This window comes from Budorcas taxicolor, chromosome X (genome assembly GCF_023091745.1).
Source record: "Budorcas taxicolor isolate Tak-1 chromosome X, Takin1.1, whole genome shotgun sequence".
NCBI lineage: Eukaryota > Metazoa > Chordata > Mammalia > Artiodactyla > Bovidae > Budorcas > Budorcas taxicolor.
In genome coordinates this window covers 40849448-40872866 of record NC_068935.1, presented here as the reverse complement: position 1 = coordinate 40872866, position 23419 = coordinate 40849448, and the positions used below count along the sequence as shown (strand labels likewise).

Sequence of the window (23419 nt, the reverse complement as noted above, 5' to 3'; positions counted from 1 at the left end):
GTTTGAGAGGAAGGGGCCTTCTTCATCCCGTTGTTTTTTTTTTTTTTTTCTCTTTGTATTTCTTTTTTTTAATTTAAATTTATTTATTTTAATTGGAGGCTAAATACTTCTTCATTCTTTCAGCTGGTATTGCGTGTGCAACAGTCTCTCCTGGCTAGGAAATGCCAACATGGGGCCTGAGGAGTGGCAGCAAGCCAGAGGCAGGTTAGTGTTTGGAATAAGAGGCCTATGTGGCTTGAGGAATAATGCACTTGGAGCTGATGCACAGAGAGGTGGAAGAAGGCAAAAAAGGATTTCGAGGCCAATTCCAAGGCTTGATGGGAGATGTTCCATCAAGTGATCCACCAATCTGCATCCCATAAGATGCTGGGTCCAGTGCTGACAGACAGCAGAAATGCCACGTAGTCTTTTTTTTTATCTTAAATAATACTGTACATACAGTATTTTATTACCAGGTTTTTTGTTTGTTTGTTTTTGCCACACTGCTTAGCTTGCAGGATCTTAATTCCCCAGCCACAGCAGTGAAAGCACCAAGTCCTAACCACTGGACCACCAGGAAATTCCCCCAAGTGGTCTTAACCTTTAAGGAATGTGCAGCCTGGTTGGAAACACAAAACAAGAGAAACAGACTTCCAGACATCCATTAGGGGCTTATTATGCAATAGAGAATGGTGGGGAAAACAGATAATTGGGAGTTAGGGTACTTGGGTTCTACACCCACTGCTGATGGGTTGTGTATCCTTGGGTAAGACACTTCTTTTGTTTGAATTTCAAACTTCATCTGTAAAATGGTAGTTCTATACTTTGTCCTGTGTGAGGAATGAATGATATAAGAGCAATGAGTCATCCATCATTTCATATGAAACTTCTGTTATTGACCAGCCTTCCCTTCTTCTCTCCCTCCTTCTCTTCCCCCTTCTTTCCCTTTATCCTTCCTTCTCCCAGGGTATCAGTGGACTTTTTTCAGATGACCTTTCTGAAAAAGTATTGTGGGAAGGGAGATGTCATTTAGAGTAATCATCTGGGGCCTTCAGTCCAACTTACTGTGGGTCACTCTATCTGAGAATTAACCTCAATTCCAGGGAGAAAAGCCAAGCCCCGGGGGGTGGGAAGGGGAAGCTCTGTCAGCGGCTCCTGCAGCATGTAAATGAATCTGACTCCCCACTGACATGTCTTTCTAGCGTATGATTAATGGAAGATAGATTCTGAGGATGTTGCTCCCTCAAGCATTTGCCTTCAGTTGGAAAATCAGAGTCAGACATCTTTCTTAGTCTGAGCGTTGACTTTTAGTCTTTCTTTTATGTCTTTCAAATCTTGCGGCGGAGGATAAGTGAGCTTCTACCAAACAGAGGGGCAGCCTTTTCCTGAAGCTGGTTCCTGTTGTCAGTCACCTTGAGCATGATATTCTGAAACTTGAGGAAGGAGTCAGAGACTTGGTTTCGGGTCAGAGCTCTGCCACAGACGACTCATGTGACCTGGGGCAAGTCCCTATCACTCATCTCTGGTCTTTGGTGTTCTTGTTGGTAAACTGATTGGACCAGATGACCTCTGAGGGGCTGGCCTGCCCTGCTACTCTGCAAAATATGGATCTATTACCTTCATCTGTGGGTACTCCCATCAGTCCCTGTCACAAGGGCTTTGCTTTCAGCAGGCAGGTGGGCTTACACACATGAAATGTGGTTTTCAGACATCTGGAGAATATGTGTGGAGGGGGCTACAGAGCACTACCCAGGCTCCCCACTCTGTGAGAAGAGAGCCCTACCTCTTCTCAAAAAACTAAGGCCCCAACTGGCCCCGGATGGTGCTTGGGAAGTGCCATTTAAAAGAGTTTCTAGGAAATTCCATGGCAGTCCAGTGGTTAGGACTATGTACTTTCACTGCCGTGGCCCAGGTTCAATCCCTGGTCAGAGAACTAAGATCTTGCAAGCTGCGTTGCAAGGCCAAAAATAAATAAATAAATAATGAGGACTTCTACATTGTCAAAGATCGTAGGATACTTGTCCCTTCACCAACCAAAACGGAATCAGGGATTCTATTTCACAACATCATCACTGTCTGATTTCACATACTGTAAGTTTTCCCACTCAGGCACATGTCGGATAAGTACAAAAAATCTCTTTTCTCCAGGACTCAGCTCATCCCAATGTGCTACTCAGTTGTAACTTGGAGGAGCGCTTGGCCCCTGGCTCCCCAGCACTACACCACTCCCTTTTTGCCTTAGAGAGGAAATGCAATGGTCCAGAGTCTCTTATCTATACCATGAAATATGACCCTTTGATGCATAGTACCTCTAGAGCTCTTGTGAGCTTTTAACACTCCAGAAACTTCAAGATCAGTCCTTCTGTTCCAGCACGATCTTTGTGTCTCTGGTGCCCCTTCCTGTACTCACTCCAACATGCCATGGGATTCTTTCTTGAGTTAGAGAGGTTGGTGGGGGATTCAGTTCAGTTCAGTCTCTCAGTCATGTCCAACTCTTTGCGACCCCACGAACGGCAGCAAGCCAGGCTTCCCTGTCCATCACCAACTCCCGGAGTCCACCCAAACCCATGTCCATTGAGTCGGTGATGCCATCCAACCATATCTTCCTCTGTCATCCCCTTCTCCTCCTGCCCTCAATCGTTCCCAGCATCAGGGTCTTTTCAAATGAGTCAGCTCTTCGCATCAGATGGCCAAAGTATTGGAGTTTTAGCTTCAAAATCAATCCTTCCAATGTACACCCAGGACTGATCTCCTTTAGGATGGACGGGTTGGATCTCCTGGCAGTCCAAGGGACTCTCAGGAGTCTTCTCCAACACCAAAGTTCAAAAGCATCAATTCTTCAGTGCTCAGCTTTCTTTATAGTCCAACTCTCACATCCATACATGACTACTGGGAAAACAATAGCCTTGACTAGACGGACCTTTGTTGACAAAGTAATGTCTCTGCTTTGTAATATGCTGTCTAGGTTGGTCATAACAGTCCTTCCAAGGAGTTAAGTGTCTTTTAATTTCATGGCTGCAATCACCATCTGCAGTGATTTTGTAGCACCCAAAAATAAAGTCTGACACTGTTTCCACTGTTTCCCCATCTATTTCCCATGAAGTGATGGGGCCGGATGCCATGATCTTCGTTTTCTGAATGTTGAGCTTTAAGCCAACTTTTTCACTCTCCTCTTTCACTTTCATCAAGAGGCTTTTTAGTTCTTCTTCACTTTCTGCCATAAGAGTGGTGTCATCTGCATATCTGAGGTTATTGATATTTCTCCCGGCAATCTTGATTCCAGTTTGTGCTTCTTCCAGCCCAGCGTTTCTCATGATGTACTCTGCATAGAAGTTAAATAAGCAGGGTGACAATATACAGGTTTGACGTACTCCTTTTGCTATTTGGAACCAGTCTGTTGTTCCTTGTCCAATTCTAACTGTTGCTTCCTGACCTGCATACAGGTTTCTCAAGAGGTAGGTCAGGTGGTCTGGTATTCCCATCTCTTTCAGAATTTTCTGCAATTTATTGTGATCCATGCAGTCAAAGGCTTTGGCATAGTCAAAAAGCAGAAATAGATCTTTTTCTGTAACTCTCTTGCTTTTGCGATGATCCAGCAGATGTTGGCAGTTTGATCTCTGGTTCCTCTGCCTTTTCTAAAACCAGCTTGAACATCCAGAAGTTCATAGTTCATGTACTGATGAAGCCTGGCTTGGAGAATTTTGAGCATTACTTTACTAGCATGTGAGATGTGTGCAATTGTGCAGTAGTTTGAGTATTCTTTGGCATTGCCCTTCTTTGGGATTGGAATGAAAACTGACCTTTTCCAGTCCTGTGGCCACTGCTGAGTTTTCCAAATTTGCTGACATATTGAGTGAAGCACTTTCACAGCATCATCTTTTAGGATTTGAAGTAGTTCAACTGGAATTCCATCACCTCCACTATCTTTGTTCGTAGTGATGCTTCCTCAGGCCCACTTGACTTCACATTCCAGGATGTCTGGTTCTAGCTGAGTGATCACACCATTGTGATTATCTGGGTCGTGAAGATCTTTTTTGTACAGTTCTTCTGTATATTCTTGTCACCTCTTCTTTATATCTTCTGCTCCTGTTAGGTCCCTACCATTTCTGTCCTTTATTGAGCCCATCTTTTGCATGAAATGTTCCCTTGGTATCTCTAATTTTCTTGAAGAGATCTCTAGTCTTTGCCGTTCTATTGTCTTCCTCTATTTCTTTGCATTGATCACTGAGGAAGGCTTTCTTATCTCTCCTTGCTATTCTTTGGAACTCTTCATTCAGATGGCTATATCTATCCTTTTCTCCTTTGATTTTCACTTCTCTTCTTTTCACAGCTATTTGTAAGGCCTCCTCAGACAGCCATTTTGCCTTTTTGCATTTCTTTTTCTTGGGGACGGTGTTGATCCCTGTCTCCTGTACAATGTCACGAACCTCCGTCCATAGTTCATCAGGCACTCTGTCTATCAGATCTAGTCCCTTAAATCTATTTCTCACTTCCACTGTATAATCATAAGAAATTTGATTTAGGTCATATCTGAATGGTCTAGTGGTTTTCCCCACTTTCTTCAATTTAAGTCTGAATTTGGCAATAAGGAGTTCATGATCTGAGCCACAGTCAGCTCCTGGTCTTGTTTTTGCTGACTGTATAGAGCTTCTCCATCTTTGGCTGCAAAGAATATAATCAATCTGATTTCAGTGTTGGCCATCTGGTGATGTCCATGTGTAGAGTCTTCTCTTGTGTTGTTGGAAGAGTGTGTTTGCTATGACCAGTGTGTTCTCTTGGCAGAATTCTACTAGCCTTTGCCCTGCTTTATTCCGTACTCCAAGGCCAAATTTGCCTGTTACTCCAGGTGTTTCTTGACTTCCTACTTTTGCATTCCAGTCCCCTATAATGAAAAGGACATCTTTTTTGGGTATTAGTTCTAAAAGGTCTTGTAGGTCTTCATAGAACCGTTCAACTTTAGCTTCTTCAGCATTACTGGTTGGAGCATAGACTTAGATTACCGTGCTATTGAATGGCTTGCCTTGGACATGAACAGAGTCGGGGGTTAGCGAGTTATTTTTCCATTTTCCATGTTATCATTGTGGGGAAACCAGGCTGTGCCTGGTGCTATATCCAGTGCTCATTTCCACGCACATACAGCCCAGCCGTGTTATCCAGTAATTGTGACTTTTGCAACCTGAATACCTGCAGGAAAAAAAAAAAATGCTCCCCGGGGGAATGGAGGCACGACTCAGCCAGCCCTGGAAATTCTGAATGGCTCCCATTCTTCACAGTTTAAATGGTAAAGGAGGTCTGTTTCCCCCACAAAAACCAGGGTTTGCACTTTGTCTCTCTCAGCACCTAACAACATTAGAGCTCATTAAAATCAACCCAGGACTCGAGAAGGGGCAGCCTTCATGGCGGGGAAAAACTTTTCCCTTGTGCTGTTCTGGAAAATACCACAATGCTGAGAGCAGACATTTATCTCGACTAGTTTTCCTCTGATGATTTCCCCCATGCGCACCCAAGGTGCCTGCCTCCTAGACAGCACATGGCCAGCGGCCCAGCTGAACTGGTGCAGTTGCCTGCAGCCTGCTCAGAAGAACCTTAAATGCTATTTATTGACTGCCCGCCATCTGCAGAAGGCCTGTTACTTGGTTCCCTGTCTTTGGGGGAGTCCCTGAAGAAAGGATCTCGTGGGCCTCCAGATTTCCCACAATCTGGAGAAGGCAAGGGAGCCACCTCTCTGGTTTCCTCATCTGTGTAATGGGAGGTGGGGGCGAGAATGGTAGTCCGCTACACCCCACCCTTGGCCCCCACTTCTGCCATGCTCAACTCCCCTCCCTAAGGCTCTATCAGGGGCCCACAAAAACCTCAGAAGCAGTCCTTCCTTTCACATCCTGGCATATCCAACTCCCTCCTCCTGAGACTTCCTACTCGGGCCAGGGCCCTTGTGCCCTTGGCCTGTAGCTCCTCAGGCTGTGTTCAGTGCCGAGGCCTAAGTAGGGGTGTTATGACTCAGTGAGAACACACAGCTGCAGGCTCAGACATGCTTGGCCAAAGACCAAATAGGGCACCATCAGCCAGGGCACTGGGCAAGCATTTGAGCTCAGGAATCACACAGACCCGACAGACAGTCACTAGCTAGCTTTGTGATTTTTAGGAAGGTTGAATAACATCTTTTAGCTGAATACCCATGTCTGTAGAGCAACAACAGTAACAATAATAGGAACTAACATTTGTTAACTGCTGGGTTCCAAGCTCAGTTCCAAGAACTTTATATATATATAACAGTCATGTTTTCTTCATTGAGACCCACGACAAGAGATACCAAGGATGCTTATCCGGAGAGCAAGACCTTAACCATGGTGGTCCCAGTGGCAGCACTTAGACATTTCCTCCAGCTTCCTTCTGTCTGTCTCCTGGGGGGTGAAGTTTACCCCTTTTCACCTCTGCCCGCTCTCTTCGGAGAAAAGAAGAAAACCAACTCCTCTCTCTGGCTGCTCCAGATGCCACCTCTTGGGGGATGACAATTTGCCAGAAGATGCCACATGGAAATACTCCAGAAGCTGAGAAGTACCATGTGGAGAGGGGGGAGTCTCTGGAAGGGAAGGCAGGAAGCATGAGTTGATTAATCAGTGGCAGAACTAGTCTCTATGGGACATGGATGGATTGTGTCCTTCAAGAGGCCCCTCATCTCCACACTGGAAGGGGCTTTCTCTAAAAGTTCTTTCCACCTCAGAACCACACTGAGTACTGATGATCCGAGACTCACGGAGCAATTTTAGAACACACAAAATTTCAGGGGGCAGGATAAACAGCAAAACTTTTCACACTGCCAAGCAGTTGAGTGGACTCTGGGTGAAGGCTGGTAACTACGGGTCATAAAGCTTGGAATTTCACATCTTGTTAAAAATCTCAGCTTTCTCACTGTTTACAGAAGTCCTTAGATTTATGTACTTTGGAGCCTACTGGGCTTTGGGAAGGAGAGGAACTAGATTTCCTTTAAAAAGAAGTAAATATCACCAGGACTGTGGTGATGAGTTCTGTGTGAAGTCCTGTGAAGAGTTTCACGTTGGGTTCAAATTTACAGACTTTAGAAATCTTCTTTTCTTCCCTTTCACCAAATAAGAAACTATCATTTTCCTGCCTTGTAAAAGACAGGAAAGAAGAATGGCATTGGAAAACATCTTTCTTTTTAAGGAAAATCTATTTGTGCTTTGTTGAATGTTTCCCCACAGTACACACAGGCTAACTTTTAGTTAACCGGGGCGGGGGGGGGCGTCAATTAATTAAGACATTGATTAAGGTATTACTTTTCACACACAGAACTGCTCCTTCCTTCGGGTGAGGTGTGAAGAACAACAGAAAACCCCTTGCCAGGAGAACTGGATGGCTTATTTGGAGGGGTGCGAGACCTTCAGCGTTTCCTAAATTAGCTTTGTGTCCAGGAGATACTTTTCCTGGAGTGCTTGTGTACTGCTGCTGCTAAGTCGCTTCAGTCGTGTCCGACTCTGTGCGACCCCATAGATGGTAGCCCACTACTCTTAAGTCAAGCCATTCAAGGAGCCAGTGAAAGTCTTGGCTGTCTTATAGATCAGTGGGCTCCCAAGGATGGGTCCTGTTTTCCACCTCTCTTGCATTGCCCAGCATCAGTTCGTCACAGCATCAGCTTAAAGGGGGGAAAGGAGAGACATTCAGCATCCAGTGTGGTGAAGACAGTCAAGTGATTGGAAGAAATCCACTTTATGTGACTATAAAGGCTCACATTTCTCACTAGACCAAACATGACTGCTAAGCCACAAGAATGGTTTGACAAATGCACCAAAGACAGCACATCTAAATGAGCATCCAGCCACTTCAAAGTCGTCCCCTCTTCAAGTCCCACACTTCTTACGTGAGTCTGCTGCCACGGCTGCTCATAGCGTTTAAGGAACTCCTCTTTGGGGACCGCTGGTATATGAGTCACTCAAGAAAAACAGTTAAAATGGCAATCCTAGGGCTTGGGGGATCCAATCCCATCGGAAGGGATTGCCTTTGAATCAATTAACTATACTTGTGTTTTATCTACGCTCACATATTAATGTTGTTTGATCTGTAAGCCATCCTCCTTGCCTTGACCTAGTCATTTACATGCAATGGGAGGTTCCGTGCAGTTGGTTTCAACATCATCAATCAAGGAAGGAGACCAGACCTTCAGCATTAATGACTCAATGTCATGTAGAGCCCCACTCTGAAGTCTACTTAGGACCACCAACCACAGTTCTTATTTCTGTACCACCAATCATTACTCCAAGAACAAGATGTGCAAAAGCTGAACTTTAAAATACAGAACTAAGCTACAGGTATAACAAAATGTTCAGTCCTATTGATTTGGGCTAAGAATTTGTTTCCTTTCTTAAATTAACTTTTTATTGATCGCTCCTATGACCTTAACTTGTACAATTTTAGTGGTCTCCTTCCATTAAAAAAATGGCTTTTGTATTTATTTCCCCTTTGAGTGATGTAAGAAACTTATTGTGGCCTTTCGTGAACCAGCAGCCTTAAAGGAAAGTTAAACGTTTACAGCATAATCTTCATAACTTTGCTCAGGCCAAGTTCTCTGGGCTTTCCCTGGACAGCAGTGGGCTTCCTTAGGCTTGTTTTGTCATGCTTTTGTCTCTTGGGGTCACTTATCCACACTCTGGGGACCCCCGGGATCTCTGAGGGACTTTTGATTTCTGAAGCCACATGCCTGGGACAGTGGTTCTCGAGCACACACATGTATCAGAATTTCCCACACAGTGTCCGACTCTTTGAGTGGAATTCTCCAGGACAAAATACTGGAGTGGGTAGCCTTTCCCTCCTCCAGGGGATCTTCCTGACCCAGGGATCGAACCCAGGTCTCCCAGATTGCAGGCAGATTCTTTACCAGCTGAGCCACAAGGGAAGCCCAAAAACACTGGAGTGGGTAGCCTATCACTTTTCCAGTGGCTCTTCCCAACCCAGGGAACCGAACCAGGGTCTCCTGCATTGCAGGTGGATTCTTTACCAATTGAGCTATCAGGGAAGCCCAGGAAGCTAACAGGGAGTTTCCCAGAGAGCTTGTTAAAACAGATCACCGAGCTCCAGCCCCTGCATTTCTGCTTCAGTGGTTTGACCCAAGAATGTGCATTTCTGACAATTTATGAAATGATGCTGATGCTGCTGATTCTGGGCCATGATGTGAGAACCACATCCTTAGCTTGTTCATAAAAGTCCTGGGTTTGTGTCCCAGTGGTAGGATGGGGAGAATACATGTTCTACAGTCAAAGAGAAACTGATTCATATCTGAGCAATCCTATTTAATTGATGCTGAAGCTGAAGCTTCAATACTTTGGCCACCTGATGCAAAGAGCTGACTCATTAGAAAAGACCCTGATGCTGGGAAAGATAGAGGGCAGGAGAAGAAGGAGGTGACAGAAGATGAGATGGTTGGATGTCATCACTCACTCAATGGACATGAGTTTGAGCAAACTCCAGGAGATAGTGAAGGACAGGGAAGCGTGGTGTGTTGCCGTCCACGGGGTCGCAAAGAGTCGGACATGACTGAACAAGAACAGCAACTTAATTTGTGGCAAGGCACTGGGTCAAATCACATTCTCTGTTAGTCTCAGCTTCTTCATCATTAGAATGCGAATAACAATACTGGACTCACAGTATTGTTGTAAGTTGATGCATAAGTTACTGTGTAAGTGTGAAAGTGTTAGTCCTCAGTCATCTCCAACTTTTTGCAACCCCCTGGACTGTACCCCACCAGGCTCCTCTGTCCATGGGATTCTCCAAGCAAGAATACCAGAATGGGTTGCCATGTCCTCCTCCAGGGGATCTTCCTGACCCAGGGATCAAACCTGGGCCTCCTGCATTGCAGGCAGATTCTTTACTATCTGAACCACAGGTTTAAGTGCCAGACACCAATGCCCTCAGCTCCTTGCTATGCAACTAGTTGGCATAAGGAAATGCCCTCTCTTTGCAGCCAAAAGCCTCCCCTTTTTAAGGATTACTGGTCTGTTCTGGGCATGCTTTATTATACCATCCTAGGTAATCAACAGACACAAAGACAGGAACTACTAAAAATATATGCCTTCAGCCCAGGAATATTCCTTGCAGTTAGATTGATTCCCGAGAACCACCGGCCATTTGTGACTTGTGGGCAAATCTTTGCTGTCGAGGCCTTGAATTCTTTACCTCTAAAGTGAAGACATTGATTTAGATGATTTGCCATCTCAAAAGTTTCTTCTTGCTCTGCCAAGTCTCAAAATCTGTGACTTAGAACTCGGGTACTTATTTCAGCATAGTCTGTTTCAATGAACATGAAAACTGTGTGGTTCTCATTTTATCCATTTCAGTTCAGTCGCTTAGTCGTGCCCGACTCTTCGGGACCCCATGGACTGCAGCATGCCAGGCCTCCCTGTCCATCACTACCTCTTGGAGTTTACTCAAACTCATGTGCACTGAGTCGGTGATGCCATCCAACCATCTCATCCTCTGTCGTCCCCTTCTCCTCCCACCTTCAATCTTTCCCAGCATCAGGGTCTTTTCCAATGAGTCAATTCTTCACGTCAGGTGGCCAAAGTATTGGAGTTTCCGCTTCAGCACCAGTCTTTCCAATGAATATTCAGGACTGATCTCCTTTAGGATGGACTGGTGGGATCTCCTTGCAGTCCAAGGGATTCTCAAGAGTCTTCTCCAACACCACAGTTCAAAAGCATCAATTCTTCGGTGCTCAGCTTTCTTTATAGTCCAACTCTCACATCCATACATGACTACTGGAAAAAACATAGCCTTGACTAGACGGACCTTTGTTGACAAAGTAATGTCTCTGCTTTTTAATATGCTGTCTAGGTTGGTCATAACTTTCCTTCCAAGGAGCAAGCATCTTTTAATTTCATGGCTGCAGTCACCATCTGCAGTGATTTGGGAGCCCCCCAAAATAAAGTCTGACACTGTTTCTATTTACATACTCTTAATGTCTTTAAACTTCCCACCCTTCTTTAAAATTGGACTACTACACAGAAAGTCAGGGACAAGTGCTAAATGTAACTAGATACCCTTCATAGCTAGAGCCCCTTAAAATGTTCCTGCACAGGTGTAAAATGGTAGTTCTGTTATTTAATACTGACATCTAGTGGCTTTTCTGTATCAAAGATAGCGATAGGCATTTCCTGTGAGCTCACCATAAGCTCTGCTGTTTCTGCTGCAGACATCCAATTAACAGTCTTTTACTAATCACTTATTTTATGTCAAACATTATTCCAGGCCCCAGGGGGCTTATGTTAATAAATGCTACATGGTCCCTACTCTTCTAGAGCTCATAGTCCAATGGGGGAAGCACACAAATCACTAGACAATCACAGCCCATCATGCTGAATGTTACAATGGGAGAATACCAGCACAGTTGAAACAGAGGAATACCAGGGTAGGTAACTCTGCCCCGGAAGGTCAAAGAAAGGTTCATGGAGGAGGCAGTCTTTGAGTTTAGTCTTGGAGGTTTCCAGGTGGTCTACAAAAGACAGATTGGAGCCATTCCAAACAGTAGGGACTCCATATACAAAGGGAAAGGACCTGTAGGATCTTTGCCTGGAACCAATGTAGAACATTAAAATTACTTTTGCATACTTGGAGCATAGAATATAGAGCAGGGTTTGTCAGCCTTGGCACTGCTGATAATTAGCCACTAGCCTGCATTGTAGGATGTTTAGAAGCATTCCTAGACTCAACTCACTAGATGTCATTAGCACCTACTTACTCCCCAGTTGTAGCAACCGAAATGTCTCCAGGTATTTCCAGATGTCCTAGGGTCAGGGAATGGAAGTGGGGAGGGTTCGAATTACTCATGGCTGAGAAAGACTCGTGTCGAGGGAGCTTCATAGAGATCAGACTGAAGAGAAAGAAAGGTGGTTGTCAGGTGCCAGCCACAAGGCTGTGGGTCACATGTAGAGAGCTTGCACTTCATGTCACAACTGATAGGGAGCCATTAAGAGGTCTTACCTAGAGAGTGGTAGGCCAGATGTGTGTCATAGGAGAGTGTGGACTGGATGTCAGTCCGGGGCCAGGGAGGTGGGCCAGGATGCTGATACAGTGATCAGGTAGAAAAGTGATGAGGGCCTGACCCCAGGCAATGGTAGAAAGGATGGATTTGGGAGCTAATAAGAACTAGAGACTGTTACACAGAGTGAACTGAGTTCAGAAAGAGAAAGACAAATATCATATATTAACCCATGTATGTGGAATCTAGGAAACTGGCATAGATGAAGTTATTTGCAAAGCAGAAATAGAGACACAGATGTAGAGAAATGTACGGGTACCAAGCGGGGAAGGGCAGGTGGGATGAACTGGGAGATTGGGATTGGCAGACATACACTACCATGTATAAAACAGACAACTAAAAAGAACCTACTATATAGCATAGGGAAATCTACTCAGTGCTCTGTAATGAGCTAAATGGGAAAGAAATTTAAAAAAAGGGGGGGGGGGATATGTGTATGCACATAGCTGATTCACTTTACTGTACAGCAGAAACTAACACAACGTTGTAAAGCAACTACACTCTAATAAAAGTGGTTTTAAAAAAAAAAAAGAACTAAAATCAGCAGGACTTGGGGAAAATTCAGACATTGAAGGTAAGCGAGAGAGGAGTCAAAGATGGCCCCCGGGTTTCTTGCCTGGGACACTCTTTCTTTGGTTGCTGTTGTTTCCACATTTATTTACCAATGACAAGCAAAAGTTGGCCTGGACTTGCAGAGGACGGCAAATGCTTCACTATGTCCTGCCTGTCAAGGCACCATGGTCGCATAGAGGCACCAAACAAGGGTCTTTAAAGCAACATGGGTAACTGAGGGGGAGTCATGACTCTAAAGATGTGACACCTGGTCACCCTAATGAAGTGACATGTTTGGTCACAAGATATTTCTGTCCAATCCCTACTAACTGAAATAGGCTTGAGTGTGATTTTTCTGTGGCCGAGATTGGCTCACTTGTTTAAAATTAAATCACAGCATTCAGCAGCACCCTTTGGGTTTATCAACCTGAAGGGGGGATTTCCAGCAACCACCAGAGACCTGCTCTCGCCTGCATCTTGTTCTGTTTTGATCAATGCTTGGATGCAGGCATTGCCAGAAGACAAGAAGAAGATATGGTGAAGATATCAGGGGATATAATCAAAATCCAGATGCGTTTTGACAGCCTTAGACTTCCTCTACCAAGAAGAAATTAAACGGGGCCACAGACAAACTGCATCTGTTCAGGACAAAGTAGAGTGGGTTTTCAAATGACCTGCGTGTGAAACAGTGAAAGAAGGTAGTTGATGGTGTGTCAGCGGTGTGCTACATCTGCCAAAAGGGCTGATGTGATATGAGGCCACATTAAGAGAAACGGTGTTGAGAACGAGGGTGGTGATAGACTGCCCTACTTGTTCCTTGTCAGACTGTGCCTAGAGGGCACATTCCAATCAACTGGAATATGTTCAGAGGCAAACAAAAGCATAGTGAGGGGACCTGAAGCAGTGGAGAGAATAGTTGAAAACTATATTTAACATACAGAAGAGAAGCCACCGGGTTTCTGAAATGCTGTCTTCCAATACCTGAAGCCACACATGTGAAATTAACAAATGCTCTCTAAGTCAGTCCTCAAGGTCTGCAGCTGACAACTCCACATCTTAAGCCCAGATCACTCTTTGAGGCTCTATCTGTCCATTCAGTCAGACCTGGGAGGCCCCCTCACCCCTCCTCCTCCCTCTCCCCTACATTCATTTTGTCCCTAAGTCTTGTTACTTCAACCCCGCCTCCAAATGCCTCCCTAGTCTGCCCTTTTCTTCTGTCTCATTTTCTACAGTAACATCAACTCACTTCCCCAGTTCCACCACACACCATACACAGCGATCTTTCTGAAACACAGGCTCCATCGTGTCACTCCCCTGCCTAAAACCCTCTAAAGGCCTCTCTGTTGCCTTCATAAATCTAAATTCTTTTTTTTTTCTTTTTTTCTGGCTGTACCTAACAACTTGAGGGATCTTAGTTCCCTGACCAGGAATTGAACCCGGGCCCTAGGCAGTGAAAGTGCTGAGTCCTAACCACTGGACTGCCAGGAAATACCAGAAGTCTCAATTCTTTAATGTGGCATCTGAGGCCTTCCACGACCCTGTCCATTGCTGCCTCTCCACCCTCCATTCCTGCCACTGGCCAGTAACTCCCAGTAAGAGGTTTCTTGTGTTCTTCCTCTGTACACAACAGGCTAGTTTTATGCCCTTGCTCCTTCTGACCTTTCTGTGTCATACTCCATTTCACTCTTCTTGCCTCATCTAATTCTTCCTTGTTTTTGAAAATAAAGCTACAGAAACCCTTCTATTATTAGGCTTGGCTGAGAATCACTGCAAGGTGCTTTCATGGTGCCTTGTGCCCGCTCCAGTCATTAATAGCGCATGAGATAGGGATGCTCCCCTCTGGGCCCTCTGACGTATCTGTGGGCATCTCCAGGCCCTCTTCCTGAATCAACCCTGAATATTCACTGGAAGGAGGGATGCTGAAGCTCCAATACTTTGGCCACAAAGACTAATCCAAGTGTGTCACTGGTCTTCATAAATTTCTTTTTTTTCCCAAATAATCAGACTAATTGCCATGAAGCTGTGGCCTCAGGCCTAGCATGAAGGCTTGGGGCTGGTGCATGGGGATGACCCACAGAGATGTTATGGGGAGGGAGGTGGGAGGGGGGTCCATGTTTGGGAACACATGTAAGAATTAAAGATTTTAAAATTAAAAAAATAAAAAACTATAATAAAAAAAATAAAAAATAAAAAGAGTTGATGCAAAGAGTTGACTCATTAGAAAAGACCCCAATGCTGGGAAAGACTGAAGGCAGGAGTAGAAGGGGAAGACAGAGGATGAGGTGGTTGGATGGCATCACCAACTCAATGCACATGAGTTTGAGCAAGCTCCAGGAGATGGTGAGGGACAGGGAAGCCTAGCGTGCCACAGTCCATGGGGTCGCAAAGAGTCGGACATGACTTAGCAACTGAACACCAATAATCAGGCCCTTTTCCAGTGCCAGTCACACCGATGCTTGAGCAAACAAACACAGGAAGAGTGCCACCTATGCTTCAGTGCTCCTTTGGCTCTCCACTCACTGTGCCATTGGCTTGGGCTTTCACGCCCTTGGTTGCTCTGGGTGTGGCGGGGTCTTCTCTGACATTTCCCTGACAACCCCTCACTTAGAATAATGAGCATCCTCAATCCTTAGCCCTGTGAAACCTTCCAGGTGTTATCTGCACCTGCCTCTCCACCTCCAACACACTATGCCATTTGGGAGGCCACTGGACATTCCTGGAGACCCACCTTTGGCTGATCTTCCTTTTCGCCCAAGGATCATTTTCTGAGCAGCATCAAGTGTTTCTAATTGAGGCAGTCTGGCACCCTGGATCTATTTTCCTTGGAAGAAGAGGGCTGCTGGCAATCCCTGACTCTCCAGAGCTACTGGCATCTGAGTGAATGGTAGCTGTCATTACCAGCATATGGATATGCACACGTGCAGACGCCTTTAATTTCTCTGCTGCTGTGATAATCCCACAGTGCAGAGACCCTGAGACTGCCCACCTTGGACGGCCCTCCTTTCATACAGGCACTAGGGGAGACCTTCAGTTTGGAGGAGGGACACACCCATAACATGAAAGGCTCTGTCAATATCCGCCTTTGCATTCCTGGTCTGCCTCCTCTCTCTCTCCACTTGGGGATGGTGCTTACTGGTTTAGACACTAACCCTGGTGGTTATGATCTATCTGCTCTGAAGGACAAGGGAGAGTTTTTAGGGAGCAGAGCCACAGGCATGCACAAGGGGTGCACTCTAGAATTTACCAGAAGATGTCACTGTTGGCTTAAATCAGTAAAACAAATGTGGGCTGGAGGACTGTCAGCTGAGCATGAAGGTGACTCCATCATGGGGCTTTTAAACACCCATTTATAATGCATGCCTGGAAAAGCTGGTTGAAAGACTAATCCAAGTGTGTCACTGGTCTTCATAAATTTCTTTTTTTTCCAAATAATCAGACTAATTGCCATGAAGCTGTGGCCTCAGGCCTAGCATGAAGGCTTAATAAATCTGTACCAAAGGAGTGAATGAGTGAATACCACAGCAAGGAATAGAAGTTTGGAGGCCATGGGAACAGCAGTCACCTTTGTTGGTCAAGGCTACTGGGGAAGAAAAGCTGCTAGTTGTTAGCAGTGGGTCTTTACAGAAATGAATTTGGCCGCAGCCAGGCAAAGAGTGAGGCCAGTCAATGTGGGTTTGCCACCCCTCCAGCCTCACTCCAGGATGCTTCTCTTCTGTCCCATGCTTGTTTACTCCACGATATCATAGAAGGTGATATTTTAATTTTTTATGGTTTTTTCCAGTCACTTAGATTGTCCAGAGTTTTTTAATATGATGAGGCATGACCTTCCCAGTTCCCAACTCTCTCCTTCTTCCCTGGGATAGTTCATTAAAGAAGTAATTAAAGGAGTTACTGGGATTCTGCTTTTTGTCTGGTACAACATTGAAAAGGACGAGATGAGAGTTAAAGAAGAATATGTAGAGTTCTTGTTGCAGAAAACCTACTCTAAACAGAAATACAAACAAAAAATTGTGATTCAGTATCAAAAATATTTTAGCAAAGGTTAACTGTGGAAGTGTCACTGAAGAAGAGATGATGACTGGCAGCAGGAGTGGGATAAAGTTTCTCAGAGGAGAGATCATACTTGGACTGGAAATTGCAGGATGCCTAGAATTTTCCAGTGAAAGAAGGAAGGTTACGCCATGCAGAGGGAACACCATGAATAGAAGAGAAGCACACAGGATAGATCCCAGGGTGCCTGAATTGCTCAGAGGCCAAGACTTGGGAGGAATGTTTGCTCAGAGGACATCAGCCAGCAGACCTAGCCAGTTGGGTGCTCCTCACTCCTGGGTGCAGAGGCAGCATCCCTCAGGTGGAAAAGAATAAACTTCAGAAAAGCTACAAGCCATTCCCCAGGTTTCCTTTAAGAAAGTAATGTTAATATTCAGTGTTTATTGTCATCTTCCCTCCACAATAGGCCCACCCATGACCTCATCCTTCATCCACTGAACTTGAGTGGAAGCTCATTTCTTAATTAAAGTACAGCTGCAAAGTTGTTTTTCCCTTGCTCACATCATAAGCCAGGATGCTTCTGCTGTGTGTGTGTGTGTGTGTGTGTGTGTGAGTGTGAGTGCACCTGCTCTATATGGGTGTGTGTGGGTGTGCGGTTTAAATGGTTACTAGTCTGCTATGTGAGCAAAGAACTCTTATCAGTTTGCAGCTTTAAAGTGAAGACAGTAACCCAGCAAAGCCTCCATACATGCTGAAATCTCGGTGTCCTTTCAGTGGGTAAAGAAAAAGGGCATTTTGGAACTAATAGAGTTAACTTGCCTCTGCTGGGAATATTAGCACGTGAGTGAAGGCAGATACCGAGGTAGTAACTTATATATATGCCATTGGCAGCTACCATGTCTATTTCAGTCAGTAACTAACCACAATGTTCATTTCTGGAGGCTCCGGCTGCACTGCCTATCTTCACATTCCACTGCCATCACGTAGGAGCCATGATGTTATGACAGCAGCCAGAATCAAAAGCATCATATCAGACACTCTTTCAACAAGGTTTTGTTAATAAGATATCCTGATTAGACTAGCTATTAGAAGAATGCTTTTGTGTATTTAGTGAGAAAGATTAGAACTTGAGTACTTGTAACCTCTTATCACTTCAGTAAAATCATTCCTTTCCATCGAGTCTCCATTTCATGATCAGTTATGGGAGTTTGGGAGTGGGGAGAAGGAAATAAATGAGGTCATTGGGAGGACTTTGTCACTAGCCGGAGAGAGAGAAACAGAGGTGGAAGGGGGAAGGGGGAGTGGCCTTTCCACCCGATGTATATGCTTTAAAAAGGAGCTCTCTGGACAGGCTAGCGGGCCTCATAGAGGGAACAATAGCACAGTCCACAGACAGCTGCCACCAGATTGCTGTCATTTTACTTTGGCCTCCCTTCCCGACCAGTGAACATCACAGATGCCCTGCCCCTTCCCTGACTCCACCTATGTCAGCCGCACCCCTGACCGCCGGCCTCTGTGCTTTGTCCACAGGAACTTCCACTACATCACCATCCTCCGTGACCCAGTGTCCCGGTACCTGAGTGAGTGGAGGCATGTCCAGAGAGGGGCAACATGGAAAGCGTCCCTCCACGTCTGTGACGGCAGGCCCCCAACCTCTGAAGAGCTGCCCAGCTGCTACACTGGAGACGACTGGTCCGGCTGCCCCCTGAAAGAGTTCATGGACTGTCCCTATAACCTAGCCAACAACCGCCAGGTGCGCATGCTCTCCGACCTCACACTCGTTGGCTGCTACAACCTGTCAGTCATGCCTGAAAAGCAAAGGAACAAGGTCCTCCTGGAAAGTGCCAAATCGAATCTGAAGCACATGGCATTCTTCGGCCTCACTGAGTTTCAGCGGAAGACCCAGTATCTGTTTGAGAAAACCTTCAACATGAACTTTATTTCTCCCTTTACCCAGTATAACACCACTAGGGCCTCTAGCGTAGAAATCAATGAGGAACTCCAAAAACGTATTGAGGGACTGAATTTTCTGGATATGGAATTGTACAGCTATGCAAAAGATCTCTTTTTGCAAAGGTATCAGTTTATGAGGCAGAAGGAGCATCAGGAAGCTAGACGGAAGCGTCAGGAACAACGCAAATTTCTGAAGGGAAGGTTCCTTCAGACCCATTACCAGACCCAGAGTCAGGGCCAGAACCCGAATCCGAGTCAGAATCCGAGTCAGAACCCAAACCTGAATGCTAGTCAGAGTGGGACTCAGAATCTGTTTCAGAATCTGATTCAGAATCTGACTCAGAGCTCGGGTCAGAATCCAAGTCCAAAGGAGAACCAGGAAAGCCAGAAGCAGAATCCAGGCCAAGAGCAGAGCGATGGCAACACCAGCAATGGCACCCATGACTATATAGGCAGCGTAGAGAAATGGCGCTAAGTGGCTCCCAAAGGCTTTCACACACTTCTCCCAAAGCGCCAGTCAAAATAGGGCAAATCCTCAAACATGAGAGCGTCCAAACACATCCTGCTTCCTAAAGTTTGGAAGTTGAAAAAAGTTAAGATGTCGCCTTTACAGTTGCCTTTCAATTCAGTGTTCTACTGTGCGTGGGTAAAACAAATTTCAATATGTAATTAAATTGCCTTTTTTTTTTTTTTTTGGTTTGTTGGAGTATTTATAAAATCCAAAAGCCAAACCAGACTCACCAGAAATTGCTGTTTAGATATGTTAAGAAGTTCTTAAATTAGTCATAGGGACAAAATGGAAACACAAAATGTGACCATTTAGCTTATGCCTAAGAAATGGACTTTACATTATTCATGATACACTGTCGAAACCCAATCTTGGAAGCAAACATTTTTTCCAGGGGTAAGCATGAATATAACATAAAACAAACTAAATACGAAACTTCATTTTCTTCTGACTATAACCAAAAATCTATTTAAATAAAATAAGAACTGATGGTAGAGTTTACCAAATTGTAGAAAATGGAAAACTTCTCTCCCAAACATGAGTAGTTTTATGTAAAAATATTGGCTTTGGAGTAGAAAGGGACTCATCTTGTTATTTGAGGTGTTTAAAATTTTAAACTTTTTCTACCTTCTGCTATTTAAAGGTTTTAAACAGGGTGTATCTCATATTAAACCAAACACTTTTTCCAAATGGAGTACCAATGTAAAGATCTAATTTCCAGACGATTTCTGGGCACTGTAATTTCAACAATGCTGGAATCTTTTTGGCGCTGCTTCTCATTCATTTTAAAGCTTCTCCGAGTTGTGCTCATTCCAAACTAACCCGTTTTAGAATCTTTCTTCATCATCTAAACGGTGTGTTGCTGAATTTATTGTGATATATAATCCTGGATTAAAGTCAGGACTTTCTTTCTATAGAATTGTCTTATCAGTGTTTGTGTAGTGAGATCCTTATCAAGAAACTCTTGACCAGGATGTGTCTTAAAATATTGCTGAAGTTAGTATTCTGTTCTTGATCAGATAGAATTGAACCTGAATGTGAATGAATTGTTATTTACTTTTTGTACATTTTTATTGTAATGTTTCCAATTGGGCTGGCTCTTTCTAGCCCATTAGTTCTTTTTCATGTTGACAGAGTGTAGACAATTACAAGAGAAAAACAAGATTGGAATAAGCACTAAGATAGCCAACGTTATTCAGTAACACCAAAAGCTTTACCTCGATACTTTGGGTGAGCCGTGTACCAGCTTTAGTTTTGAGAAAACAAAAGGCAAAAGTATTCTGCAGTGAGGTTAAACATCAGAAGCATATGGGTTGAAGAAAGTGTTTGGTATTGGAAGTCTGTGCAAAAACACTTTCAGGGTATCAAGTTTGAATTGCACGGGCCAAAAAGAAGTATATAACCCACTGTGCTAGCAAACATCCTGATTCTGGGCAGCTTCCATATTACGGGTTTTGCTCTCCTTTCATAAGGACTTACACTAAGCCTCTGGCTGTAAATCAGAAAGGCAACTGCAAGTGGCATTCATGTTTTCATGAGGGACATGCTTAGAAATGTGACCGTAAAGTCACATCTTGTACAATCTGCTCATTTGCATGATCTAGTTTCATCTGTAATAATAAGGCCACAAACTGGACAAGAAGCTGAGTACTTGAGTTAAAAAATGTTTTTGACTCTGCGCTTGTATCAGTAGATCGAAATTTTGTTTTGCCTGACAGTATCACAGTCCTGGGAATCTGAGAACTGGAAAACTGAAAGGAAAAAAAATTTCAAAATCCAAAATACCTTAAAGTCAAACTGTTTTAGAGTGAATCTATTTTGTGTACTTTGTGTTTTTAAACTAATGATTCTGTAGATCACTGTGGTATTTCAGTTTCGTTTTGTTTTAATGGATGATGTTTGCTATTAAAGCTGATAGGTGACGTTGGAAAGCAGGATGAAGCCCGAGCCAGTGGAAAAGCTTGTTACAGAAAAAATATTTTGTGTTATTGCTGTGGTGTGCATGGTTTGCAGAGATTAAGTGCATTTTCTCTGTCTATACTGATTTATTGTATATAGGGGATGTTATAAATATACATTTTGGTCATCATCATGTAAATCCCATGACTTCAAATGTAAACATCTGTCCAATGATGTAGCTTTACAAACCATTTACTGATTTTGTGTAATTTAACAATAGATATAAAATAAAGTTTAAATTACAGATGCTGAGTTATTTTGTGATTTCAAAGTTTGCAGCCACTAGACAGACATCATGACATCACAGAGAGAATTCTCTTTTCTCAAGGAGTTTCTTATTTTCCTCTTGGCCACCAGATATGGAGATGAGATGAGCCACTCTAATGTAGCATGTGCCAATGACCTTAACCTTGGGTACTTCCTTCTGAGGGTCCAGAGTGTGTTCTCTTTTGAATAAAACAAAGTTATCCATGAAAGACAAAGTTGGGTATGTGTTTTAGTGAGCTCTGGTTGCTATACCAAAATACCATAAACTGGCTGGCTTGTCAACAATGGAAACTTATTTTCTACAGTTCTGGAAGCCAAAAGTCTGAGATCAGGTGCCTAGTGTGGTTGGGTTCTGATGAGGGCTCTCTTCCCAGTTTCAGAAGCCTGTCTTCTTGCTGTGTCCTCCTATCACAGGAAGTAGCTAACTAATTCTCTGGGTTTTTCTTATAAGGGCACTAGTCCCATTCATGAGGGCTCCCATGGATCACCTCCCAAAGGCCACACCTCCTAATACCATCACAGTGGGATTAGAGTTTCAACACATGAATTTGGTGGGGACATTCCATCCCTTATGCTATGCAAATGAAATATGTGAGTGTTTTAATTTAAAATTATTCAACGAAATACTTGCACATTTAAGAGTATGTGGGAAAGAAAAATAATACTTTTTTATTTTTTATCTATCCCCTCTTTCTGGAATTTAGTTTAAAGGTGAGCATTAAAGTATTGGCTTTGAAAGTTATGAAGACATGTCTTCTAATTATATCCAATGTACATTTTTTTTTAATTGTGGTTATGACTATGGGTGGGGATGATTTGTTCTTGTCTCTTTCAAAAGAGAATTTAGATGCCAGATCATGGGATTAGAGGGAAGAAAGCTACAGAAGTTGAGGAGTTTAACTATACTCAGCCTACCAACTATTACCTACTTACAAAACTCTGCCCATCAAGTGTTCACTGAGCAATAATTGGGTGGTCACAGTTCCTGATTGCCAGAGAGCCCCATGATTTCCTCTTGGGAGGAACTGTGAACAGGAATATAGAGCTCAAGTATTAGCTGCTCAGTAGTGTCTGACTCTTCAACCCCATGGACTGTGGCCCTCTAGACTCAAGAACTTGAAATATTTAGGAAATAAAGATGATTTCTCTTTACCCTCCAGGAGGATATTCTTGGAGAGTACTTGCTGAAATGGGGAAAACATTGCAAACCTGCACTCTGCTTCTGGGCACAGAGACTGCAGAAAGGAGCTACCGAGGCAGCCCAGAGAGGAGCTCTAATGAAGAAATAACCAACTGGCCGAGTTTCTAAGGACTTCGGATTCTCAATACGAGTTATAGCAAAGTAAAACCAAGGCTGTCTTTGAGAGGTGGGAGATCTAAAGAACTGTTACACTGGCACAGATGCTTTTGTTTCATGGGGTGGGGAATTGGAAGTGAAAAGAACTCTAAAAGACTCACAGGCCAGGCTTTAGACAATCCCCATGCCTGAGACACAGAAGAGACCAACAGACTCGGCTAGGCTGGGATCTGCAACTCCAAGCTTTATTGTCCTGTTCTGAGGACTGCTTTTTTTCTTGTCTTTACTAGGAATCAAAACAAGCAAACAGACAAAGCCCCAAAGAGTCTAACAAGATACAGTGTGTGCTGACTCCAAATATAATCCCGTGGGATTGTGGAATAGGGCAATCCTAATGTCTCGAATAGCCAGAGTGAGATGAGCTGATGGTCTAAAACACCGGAGGAACTTGATCAAGACCTCAAAAATTCCAAAGTAAATTTATAACACATCAGACCTTCAGAACGAGGGCTTCCCTGGTGGCTCAGATGGTAAAGAATCTGCCTGCAATGCAGGAGACCCGGGTTCAGTTCCTGGGTCGGGAAGATCCCCTGGAGAAGGGAATGGCAACTTACTCCAGTATTCTCATCTGGAGAATTCCATGGACAGAGGAGCCTGGTGGGCTACAGTCCATGGGGTCGCAGAGACGGACCCGACTGAGCGACTAACACTTAGAACTGCAGGAGAAACCTATCTTGAGAAAAGCAAATCAGCTATTTCTCAGTGTAAATAACACTGTTCTGAGCAGCTAGACCAGAGGTCCAAAAAATGTCAGACCTGGGGCCAAGTCTCTCCACCTGCTTTTGTAAATAAGAGTGTATTGGAACAT

At 44.1% G+C, this 23419-nt stretch overlaps 1 protein-coding gene across 1 annotated transcript in view; it reads left to right on the top strand.

Moving 5' to 3' along the window:
* HS6ST2 (heparan sulfate 6-O-sulfotransferase 2) overlaps nt 1-18995 on the top strand; it is a 373559-nt gene extending 354564 nt beyond the window's left edge. Inside the window, exon 5 of the mRNA XM_052663595.1 lies at nt 18098-18995. Within this exon, the coding sequence (XP_052519555.1) occupies nt 18098-18995 (898 nt within the window). The remainder of the gene's footprint in view (nt 1-18097) is intronic.
* Nucleotides 18996-23419: the final 4424 nt, after the last annotated feature.